The sequence below is a fragment of the Coturnix japonica genome, chromosome 7 (genome assembly GCF_054131305.1).
Source record: "Coturnix japonica strain WE chromosome 7, WE-NBRP24, whole genome shotgun sequence".
NCBI classification, from domain to species: Eukaryota; Metazoa; Chordata; class Aves; order Galliformes; family Phasianidae; genus Coturnix; species Coturnix japonica.
Window position 1 is genome coordinate 29,559,161 of NC_140669.1, and position 11,650 is coordinate 29,570,810.

Consider the following 11,650-nt stretch of genomic DNA (forward strand, 5'->3'; position numbering starts at 1 on the left):
CTTCATTAAGCCATAGCAACTTGATGTCTTCCAACTATCTATCCATATCCAGCCTTAAACACGCTGGTGATTTGTTTAAGAAACTGGGTATTTCAAACCCCAGCATCTCTGCAGGTTCAAAGGGAGGAGCCAGGAAGGTATCTGAGCAGACAAGAGTGGACCTCAATTTCTTTTCTGAAAGAGATCGTGCAAGTGCTGTTGCAGTGCACAGATCTTAACCTTAGTAGGTCAAACGTGCATTCAGATTGTTTACCAGTTGATTATTATCACTGTGGTCAGAAAAGAACAGACAGCTAAGTTAGAGGCTAAAACAGTACTCTGGGAAAGAAGAAGCTCTTCCACGTTATGTTGAGGAAGAGCCAAGTCATTCATGGGGAAAAGGGAAAATATGTTCTTTAAATTGAAAAAGTTACACTCTTTTCATTGTGCTGAGCCACTTGTCTATAGAAAATAACTGTGCTTGAACAGTGAGATCCTGTTTGCCCTTTTAACCCCATGACAGTCGTTGTGTTTCAGACTATGGTTTTAGACAAGCTAAAAATCTATTTTGATGGTTACAAATATTATCTCCATAATGCTTAGAAAAAAAAAACTGAGGTTGGTTTTAGTCATGTAATCACCCCTTTTCTAGAGCATCAAAAGTGAATACAAATATGCTTACCTAAACTTTGTATTGTTTTATACCTGAAGTCAAATTCCTCTTGCAAGTCTTCCAAGTATTTGACGTCTTGGTCAGTCATCTTTCCCAGGGGAGAGGAAAGTGAGAAATTACTTTGGTGTTCACAATGGCATAAAAAGGAAGTTGCTTTGTAATGGATAAAGGCGAAGCAGTTTTCTCCTTCCCTACCACCTGAACACATAAAATATTATACCAGTAGCTTAACTGACTTGTTGCTTAACACCTTAAAGCAGCACAAATGGATAATTTTGTTAAGTCAGTGAGGTTATGCAAATGCAGTGTCTGGGGAGATAGAGGTGTTCATTTGCTAAATTAGGACACACAAGGTTAGTAATTCTGTTTTTTTTTTTTTAATTTGTTTTTTTTTTTCTTGGAGGGGCGAGAGGGGGAGCTTTTATATTATGTGTGCAAGGTATGAAATGACGTATGAAATTATATACACAAGGTACTGGCTGATTACTGTGTTCAATTTAATTACTTATTAAAAAACCCTTGTACCTGAAAATTATTCTTGTTTTCCCTGGTCTTCCAGGGGTGTCTGCGTTTTCCTTCATAGAAGCTTGCTATAGACACAGGCTGGAAGAGCAGTGTGGTTGGCTGCTGAATTGCAGATTTGGCTGCTGTTGCTTTGCAGCTCTTATCTGTAACATCGATAGAGATCTAGTACCACAAGCTTCTAAAGCTAGCTTTATCCTTTTAAGGGTTTCGTTTCTCTGCCTTTCTTGTCTGCGTAGGGAGATACTTATGAGAGAATGCTGCTAGGACCTCTTTCCAGTATGCCTGAAGTGTTGTTTGTAGATGGCATATGGACAAGTATTTCTAATATAATTTACATCAAGCCTGCTATGAAGCCAGAAGTGGGGCTGGTATCTCAAAAAGGCTGCAGGTGGCCTGAATTCTTATCCTGCCTTGAAATGAGTGGGAGAATTGTTACCATCAGCTCACAGTGTTCTTGTCCCCTCATTCCTCCAAAACGTGTTGTTATGTCATGTAGCCTTTGGCCTTACAGAAGTCTCTGTACTTATGTATCTCAAAGGTCAGGATCCAACTTCTGATCCAACTAAATCATATTGAATTGCAGGAGTATGTTTATTAAACCTCACATCCACTTAGAAGCAGTAGGTATGTTCTTACTGAATTTAGTTATCTGCTTGTAATTTGCTTAGTAACAAGTGCAACAGCTTTAAACTAGGTAACTCTTGTACAGAACCCAGAGCTGCTACAAAAACCCATCTGAGAAACCATGTGCATATTGAGGAGTTAACCTGGGCTGGGATCCAGAGAACAATGAGACGGTTGGAGCAGCAAAAGGTGCTGGTGCTACCCGGCTTAACAGTAGCTGTGTTGTGTGTATGGAAATCATGGCTGTGTACATAGGAAACAGGACAACAAAATACCTGGGCGCTGGTCTTAATGGCTGACACTTTGTGTTCCACGTTTCTTTGTCTCTCTGAAACGACAGAGTTCTGTAAAGACTTCTCCAGTGGACCCTGGAACACAGTGAACAGGTAATACTTGGATGAGTAATGCCAAGTGTTATTAATGATATGGTGAGTTCTAGCATAGACAGGGAATTCACAACCCAGTGTTGTATTGGCTGGGGACTTGCATGAGCAGCCAGTTGTTGTAGATGTGATTTTTCCAATTTCTTCCTTCAAATAATGTAAAAACAATCAGTGTAACATATAAGATGAAGCCCCTTTTGCATTGCATTATTCATATGAATTAACACAATGCATAATTTAGTGCATACACGTCTGTTTTGCTATTATCTCTTTAGAGTCTTTCCCTTAGATTAAAGTCTTTGAAGATTAGCTGTGTCATCCAAGTCACTTGTAGCAATGTTTGCAGCAGCAGAGCCACTAATGAAGCACAAACATGAGTTTAAAGAATAACTTTTAGCATCTCCCAGTGCACACACATCACACTAGTGAATTTCATAATGAGAAGACAGGATTTGGTCCCAAAATCATGCAGGCAGATGAGTGAAATGCAATTCAGTACCTGCACGGGCATGCTGGCTGCAGCCAATATTCTTCTTTCTTCTCTTAAGCAGTTTGAGATGATGACTGCTATGTGCATGGGATTACCCTGGTATTTCCCCTGCAAACACAAACAAACACGACTCTTAAAAATTGAGAATTCAGTATTTCCCACTGGAAATCACAATGTGGTTTCGCTGTTTCTAAGCTACAGCTCTGTGTGGGTGAAGAAGACTCTCCCAATGCTCTTGACCTTTGCTACTGTTGGTTCAGCTTTGCAGTGCAGCATCAATTAGCACCACGGTCATAAAATACTCTTGGCTATATCTTACAGAGAATATTAAGGTGTAACATTGAGATGTGCATTGTTTGATCAAATTGATTTGAGCAAACTGCAGTTTTGATGGAGCAGTCCTGTCAGCCTGTTTAGTGCATCTTTCTCATGTTTTCCATTTTTAATAGGATGTTGCTGTTAGCATGGAGCATTTCAGCCAACAAAAGACTGAAAGCATAGCAGTGTGGTAACCATACAGTCAGAAAGGCCTTCTCAGTAGAATGTGCAGCACTTTATTGTAGTCTATGAACAGTTTATCTCCTTTGGCAAGTAAGGAAGGAAGCAGCAGCAGTCCTTTAGTCCAAGCAAAAGAGTTGAAGTTTTGAGTATTTTCTTTGTCTCATCTTAAGGAAGGTGCAGAATTGCTGGTATTTGACAGGGAAATGGGTGCCATGTGCAATAAATTGGCTTGTGTTCTATTTATCAAATAGGGAAGGTTGGTAACTCCAGCAGCATCTTCCATGGTGGTGTTTTTGCCTAGTGTTTCTCAGTATCTCTCGTGCCTTTTATTCAGGACTCATTTCTCATTCAGTCAGATGCCCTTCATTCAGTGCTCTTTTTTCATTAGGATTCCTCCAGTTGTTTTCTCTTCCTGCACAATTTCCTCTTTTAGATTAGTTCCTTTCTCCTCCTCTTTCTGATTAGTTTTTAGTCACGTTTATTTTGGATTTCTATGAATCTGACATGATAGGTTTGCGTATACTTAAATCAATGCTGTATTTTACTTTGTCATACCGATTGCTCCACTAGAAACCAAGTATGTGAACAGAGCTGACAGAAGTATGAGCACAACTTGTGACCACGTATCTACTGCTGTGACAGCAGGACTCTTACAGTTAAATGTGATGTACTAAGTGTTCACTTCTAGGGCAGCTTGGACTATCATGGCATTGTTGGCAATGGAAGGAAACGTTGTAATGTTACTGGGGTTTTTGAAGTCATCTCAGGAGAAGGATGAATAACATACTTATCCCATGTGGCCATCAGTGTACACACAAAGTAATTTGAGGGCTGTGGGCTCCTGAGGGACTTTGGGTTGTGGAAACTTGGATACCAGAATTGGGATGCAGAATGGGGTTCCAAAGAGCATGACAGAACTGCATTACTTCAGGCTGAGCCTGTGGTTCAATTTGAAGCTTTGAGGGTTAGGAGGGCAAGCTGGAAAATCAGAACTGGCTGCAGGATCAGTACTGAAATTTTCCCCTCAAACAACCCATATGGAGCCCCTGGGGATCCTTTATTAGTCTTTGCTGTGTGACAAAGAAGGATTCAAACAGAAGCTGCAACCAAGCCAAGAAGAAATAGAGATCCCTTGGTGCTGGAGGACACACCTACACAGAAAAGCCCTTCTAAAGCCTCTTGACATTGGGTTGTTTTAAAATCCCCCACGAAGGAATGCCAGTTATCAGGGACTTTCCTAGCATTTCTGGGTACCATTCATATGCAAAACCTTTAAAATCTCTCTTTGTTTCAGTAAAGGAAAACGGTCTGAATCAGGAGTTGAAGTGAAAATTAACTGGTTCCCCCCCCCCCTTTTTAAACTCAGCCCTAGCAATCAGTTGTGTCTGAATTGCTTCCGTTACTTACGCCTGCCCAGCACTTGTTCGATTCTACTTGATTCCTTTCGCTCTTCCAGCAGGCACAGAGCAGACCGACAGGGAGCTGTCAGGGCTGTAACACCCCTCCAACTAAAGGCTGGAATGATGCTCTGCAGCTGCTGTGCTCTGAATGCACACGGTTGTGACCAAAGGAGGGCAATGAGCCTTTCTGGCACACAGATGGAAGCACACAGTGAGCTGTGGGCAGCTGGCACCAGTAGAGCAGTGTGCCACAGCCAGCCTGTCATGCTCACCTAGAACTGTGGTATTTGTGCAATGTGGACAGAATAATGGTTTCACTGAGGTTGGAAAAGACCTTTAAGATCATCCAGTCCAACTGTCCACCCAATGCAATATTTCCCACTACACCATGTCCCTCAGTACAACACCTCCATGGATGGTTACTCCCTGGGCAGCCTATTCCAGTGGTCCACCTTTTCTGCAGTACTTCTAGCAGAAGGGTTTTAACTTAAAGGTAAGAAATTGATATGAATAAACAAATTATAACCAGTCTTAAGAGTTACAACTTAATAAATGCCTGTAGTTACTGAAAGTAATAATAGCTAATTCTTCTGACTGTCAAAATAACCTCTGATTTTTGTTTATCTCCCTGTTTTTTATGCTTCTGAAAGGAAATTACGCTTCAAACTGTGCCAGCCAGTATTATCAGCTCACTGTAAGCACTTGCTCTCCTGTACTCCCATTTCCTCTTTGGTTGAGGGTAGGATTTGTTCAAGCTGAACGTGGCTTTCAAATGAAAACCTGGAAATGATTTCTTATCATTGAATAAGTGGTGCAAGTTGGGAAATAAAGGAACCCGAACCAAAGAAAGCAAATTGGACTTGGTGCAACAAAAGCATTGGCAGCTGGGAAAGGATAAGGGGTGTTGATTCTGCCGTTATGCAAGATTGTGTTATTAATGGTACTTGTATGTGTATGTATGTATAGAGAGAGGCAAACTTAGTATCATCTCTCTATAAGTATCAATAAAGAGAAACTGGTGGTTCACTTCTCATCTGAAGTTTCACAAGGAAATATTATTCATATCTGCTGCTGCAGCTGTGATTTCATTGGTCTTAGAATTTTTCTTTCTCCTGTCTTCTGTTTCTGAGAGGTCTTCTGTGCCATGACTTACAACAAACAGCTATCAGTCTTATTTGGGGAGTTTTACTCTCAATAAGTACCGACGTTATGATTAATTTAAACAAATAAGAAGTAAAACTTTCATTCTGAACAGGCCAACATATTCTCTGAATAATAATGACCTTTTCTAGGGAGAAATCCCTCCTACCACTGCCCAGAATGCCCTGTCTGCACTTCAGAGGTGTCTGCTGTGAAAGTTTCTTACCAGACCATGTAGAGAAACAAAAGGGCATTTCACACAAAGGATGTATTAGTTACAGCGTGCAGCATTCAAATGATTTTAAAACAGCCTGATTTGTTTGGGGTGCAGGATTCTTGTTTCCTAATTTATAAGATCATAGAGAAACTTTAAATTACATGTGCTGGTACAAAGAGCTGTAAGTTTTAGTGTTGGAAATGTACTGCTTTTCCTGGGAAGAGTTGAGAAATCTATACCAGCGACTGACTCTCTTGCTCATGCTACTTCCCCCACCCCCACATGTAGTAATTTTCCCCCAACAATGTATGATTTCCCCTGGGTAACGCCATCACAAATAGGATCGCTCCCAACCACATAGATACTGACAGCTTTCCTTTTTATGTGTCAAAGGTCTCTATACTGTGAATGTCTATAAACAAGTACTTCTTTAAATGTGCTACAGAATATCCTGGCTCTGGTTTCTGTGTTTCAGTGATGTGTCTAGAGGGTCTGGCTGTTGCTTACCACCTCTAGTGTGGTAAGGGTACAAGGGTGGTGTTTAACCTTTAAGAAAACCCAACCTTTTACCTACTTTTTAAGGTGATCTTAAAATGGCTTGAGTAGGTCTTAGTGCTGTCTAATTCTGAAGAAGTGTGGTTTTTTAGTGGTAGAAACCATCAGTACAAGCTATTTTTGGTTGATTCTGCTTGGAAAACCCAACTTCATGCCTTTTAGGTGTGTACGATATAATCATTATTGGTGGCATGGAACTGTTAGCTATGACAGCTACTGATGTGTTGACGTTGAATGAATGTTTGATGGATGGGAGCTGGAACACAGGCGGGTGACAGGATTACAATGTCAAGGAAGAATACGTTGCCTTCCCCGTTGCTTTCTTGTGACACCCTTATTCTACTGAGCTGGATATTCAGCATGTTTCTGGTTGAGCAAGTATCTCTTCCATGTAATGAAAACAAGCGTCATTGTTGCCTTGATTTATTTTCTGCCCCTGTTTGTGCAGGCAGGCATAACACCTATCTCAGTGTACTGTGGGGACTGACTCTTTGAAGAAGCATGTTTTGTTTTGAAACCCTGCATCTCAGCAGGTTCTGTTATTACTAAAGTTCTTTTTCTACTCAAAAAGATGGCTTTGTTCTATTCAGGTCTTTAAGAGGAAGTACCTGTGACTGCTCTTCCTCGATTCTTATTTATAGACTTCCCCTCCTGCTTTCAAAATACCTAGGAGAACCTTAAAGGCAGACTCATTCTTTTAGACAGCTCTTCAGAATGTGGGAAGCCTTAAAACACAACCCTGCAGTGCTCCATTTCTGCTTTTCTCATATAGTATAGTAACAAAGCTTCAAGAAGAATGTAAACATTCTTGGGAGCACCTGCCATCAAAGCAGAGCTGGGATAAGCTGTGAAGGCAGAGGTCTTTTGTTCCATACTCTGGTTTGCTCTTAAACTCCACTGAGTTCCTCTCAGAGCAAACCAAAAGAAGCAAAGGGATGGTCAGTAGGAGCAGCGGGCTTGTCAGCTGGTAGTGGGTGAGATACAGCTGCAGAGAATACATCATTGTGGATCTCATCATCACACAGTGCGACCGTGCTGCCCCACTGAATGAATAATGCAGTAATGCTTCTTAATCAAAAGAAATGTATTTCAAAATAAACACAGAACGTACCCTGCAAAAGAGGGCAAATAGTAGAGGACATCTCATTTTTGTTTCCTTCCTCTGTCATTTAGGCTCAAAGTCTTGAGGCCTGTTAGCTACCCTCCCAGGCAGGTCTCTCTGCAGCTGGGCCCTTAGAATGAGCAAGGATTGCAAAGCACTTTATGTTCTTGATTTTTGAACATCTGTGCATAAGTTACCTTTGGTTCATTCCACGAAAACAAACTGCAATGTCTATAAGTTGTTTCAGCTGCATTCTTATAATAATGACTTGTAGCTCAAAAACATTTTACATCTAGGAAGGATCTTTTTGCAGCCGTGCATTGGAATCCTTTGTTAAAAAAACCTCGTTAGCTGCCATGCAGCAGCTAGCTTGCAGTCATTGATGGCAGAGGGTTGGCTGGTTAGCATTCAGTCTGCAGAGTGTGTCTGAGGTTCCTCGCTTGCACACCAAATTATTTTGTAATCAGCTTTCATGATTAAGCTTGAAAATGCTGACAGCAAGATGCTAATATGAATAGCCAGTTTGGATGGTGTGGGATAAAATACGTTGCTTTGATGATGTATCTGGTTGCATTAGCACTAAATGTATATAAATAACATTTTACATGTTGGGTTGTTTTTGTGTTGTTGGTTTTCTGTGGTGTATTGAAAACTTTCTCTGTGTTCCATTCTCGCTTCATTTTTAGCTTTAACAGGAAACTGCAACATAAACATCAATGACTATGTTTCCATTTTTTGCAACTGCTTTTCAGTATGGCTCTTACTAGAAGTATTTGTTAAGTACCAGTTGCAATATCCTATCTCAGATCTAATGCTTTATATTATGTTATTGTTTGGCTCAGTTTTCTTTGATCCCAAATAAATAATGTTAGGATCCATCGTCCTTCTCCTTTCTGGTACAGAAACATGCAGTAACAGTCACCTGAACTAAAATAAACACCTTTGTACATTCATTTCAGTTGTGTCTGGAGAAGCTCAGATGGGTTTGGTTCTCATTACAGATGGAAACAAGCTGTGCAGTGTGACGGAGAAACTGAAGCAGAAGTAGGAGCACGCTACTGCATCGCTGTTGTAACCACATGGAAAGCAAGATGCTGTTTGTGCTACTTGACCCAAGTATGGTGAATTCTATATAGAATGAAATGCCATAAGTTTAACACAGTTTGGATAAGTGAAATAGAAAAAGGTAGATTAAGATGCTGTTGCAGGTAATTTCATGATAACACAGTGCTGTGTAGATGGAAGAAGTATTACTAAACCATTATTTCCTAGCTCCACAGCATAAACCTTGTTCTAACAGTTCATTTTAGTGCAGTGTGTTGACATAAATCAGCAGATCTGGTGAATCCTTGACCTCTCTCTCTGCATGGATTCCCCAGGCTGCTGAAGGTGTGCACGCAGTTGTGGTTACCCAGGCAGGCTCCCCTCTGTGTGCCTTCCCCTTATCTCAGTCTCTGGCAGGGCTGGTGAGTGTGTGCAGATCACAGACTCCTGAGACTCAGCTGTGGCTGTTAAATAAATGTCATGGATGTACATATTTTATTGGTGGAATGTTCCCTAGAGCACAACATAGCCTCATTAACTCAGGCTTCAATGGTTAAATGGGAGAAGTAGCCATTCTTCCTGTCCCTGAAATCAGTTATTTCACTTTTATAAGGGATTTATATAATCTGTTTTTCCCCTGAATATCATAAACAGTATTGTGACGCAGATGCATGTTGCTGTTAATGAGAAAGGATTGCTTTCAAGAGTTATCTTGAGACCAGAGCATAAATATGAGTCGTGATTATGAGTGGGATGATTCTGGGAATTCCTGCTTTTTGTTGGTGTGGTTGTCATAGGCCCATTGCCATGTGCAGCCCATCTCTGTGTCTGAATAACAGAATCATTAAGATTGGAGAAGACCACTATGATAATCCAAACCAACCATCATCCCGTCACCACAATGGCTACTGAAGCATGTCTCTCTGTGCCACATGTACACAGTTATTGAAAACCTCCAGTTATGGTTCATCCACTGCCTCTCTGGGCAGGCTGTTACTGTGCCTGACCACTCTTACTGACAAGTTCTTCCTAAAACCTGATCTGAACCTCCCCTAACATAGTTTGAGGTTATTCCCTCTCATCCTGCTGCTGTTACGTCAAAGAGGCTGACCCCCAGCTCACCACAATCTCCTTTCAGGCAGCTGTAGAGAGCAGTAAGGTCTCCCGTGAGCCTTGTTTTCTACAGACTGAACAATGCCAGCTCCCTCAGCTGCTCTTCATAAATGCTTGTGCTCTGGACTTCTCGCCAACTTCCTTGCCCTTCTCTGAATGCATTCTGGGGCCTCCGTGTCTTTATCGTATTGAGGGGCCTGAAACCAAGCCAAGAACTTGAGTTGCTGCCTTACCAGAGCTGAGTACGGGGGGGATGATCATATTCCTTTTCCTACTGGCTGCACTACTTGTACAAGCCAGGATGCCCCTTGGCCACCTGGGCATGCTGCTGTCAAGTTCCTGGTAGCTCAAGCATGGCTCAGGCAGCCAAGCTGAATTTGCAGCTCTGGTAAGGTAAGAAACAAAGACGTAAGGATATCTAAGGTGAAAAATCCCTTGATAACTTAGAGACTGTTCGTACTTGGGCTGGTGGGGCATGAGCAAATTCATGACTGTCTTAGTTTGTCAGTCTACTGACAGCTTTGTAGAATCCCGGCAGCTATGCTGCTCTTAGCAGTTAAGGATTTAAGCCTGTGAGCGAGGAACGTGGGCGGCTTCTGTCCTAAACAAGTAATTTTGCTAGTCTCTATTGTGCACTGTGTTTGCATGTTTTGGAGGAGTTTGCTACAGGGACAGGCACAGGTATTTACAAGAAATTCTTCAGGAAGCCAGGATGCAATTGTTCATGGGCTAAGGTTTTGCAGACTGTTACATTTGAAATTTGGTTCCTAGAAGTGATAGGCAGCTCTTCTGAGCTTAACATCTGCCCTTTACGTTCTGCTGTCATAGCAACAGCACAAACCGTGTCCTTGTGACTAATCTGCTTTGCTTTTCTCCATCTAGGCTTTAAACAGGAGAAAGAATTGTAGTCAGAGCTTTCTCTCTCCAAACGTATTCCCTCCTCATCCCTCTATAGAGCTGCTGCTCACAGGAGCAGGACTTATGTGGGAGGAGGGACATAGGATTGAACCTTAGCAAGTAGCTGTGCTTGGCTATTATCTCTGAAAAGCATCGCAACAAAAGGCCAATCTGCTGCAAAAATGAATCCAATTTACTGGCTAGAGGAGTAATAGCAATATAAGAATACAAGGGATTTTAACCTAAAGCACTGCTCCTTTTTAATATAATACGTGCATTTATACCAGTTAGATGTCAAGAAGTAACTTCTCGAAAGAGCAAGGAATGAATAGAGAAGCAAATCACTGAGAGTTCACAGCTTAGCTGAGTTGCTTTCAAGTACTTAAAACTATTTCAGTTTGTACGTTTCCTGGTCAACATTTCTTTTTGCATCAAGATATTTCTGGATCTTTCATCAGCCTGAGCAGGAATGCCATGCCCCGATACTATTTCTGTTATGTAGGAGAATAGGGGTGGTCTCTGTGACCTAAAAACAAGGGTGCTTTGCTGTCTTTACACTAACGGTTCTGGTCTTTGAGCTTCTCGACTCCTGAGATTCATCGAAGCATTATATTGCAAATAAAAGTCAGGCAAGGTCTTGCGTTTTGCTTGTTCCCCTACTTTCCTTCCTTAATCCCATGGAATAACTAACATGTTTGCATACAGACATTTCAGGTGAAGCTCAGAACTTTGCCTTTTCTGGATAATTAAAAGCAATCTGAGCAGAAGCTCTCAAATGGAGAGTGCTGGGCTGTGCTATCGGGAACTAGTGAGCCTAACAGCACCAGGAATCTTGAGCCCAATAAATCCGTTCTGCCTGGAAAGCAGCCGCACAAGCCATTTGTAAAGAGGCTATTGCTTCCTCTTCTAAGGCTGGCCTTCACAAATGACTTAATTATATTACTAATTAAGTAGTAGTCCCACACTTTGTCTTTTGTCCAGATTTGCAGACTGTGCTATGAATACTC

The 11,650-nt window shown here is 41.5% G+C and overlaps 1 protein-coding gene across 1 annotated transcript in view; it reads right to left on the minus strand.

The window, feature by feature from the left end:
* STAT4 (signal transducer and activator of transcription 4) overlaps positions 1–11,650 on the minus strand; it is a 35,270-nt gene that overhangs the window by 16,281 nt on the left and 7,339 nt on the right. The window contains exons 4-6 of the mRNA XM_015867640.3: positions 2,684–2,782; positions 2,077–2,169; positions 662–740 (exon numbers count right to left, since the gene is read on the minus strand). Coding sequence (XP_015723126.1) covers positions 662–740; positions 2,077–2,169; positions 2,684–2,782 — 271 coding nt within the window. The remainder of the gene's footprint in view (positions 1–661; positions 741–2,076; positions 2,170–2,683; positions 2,783–11,650) is intronic.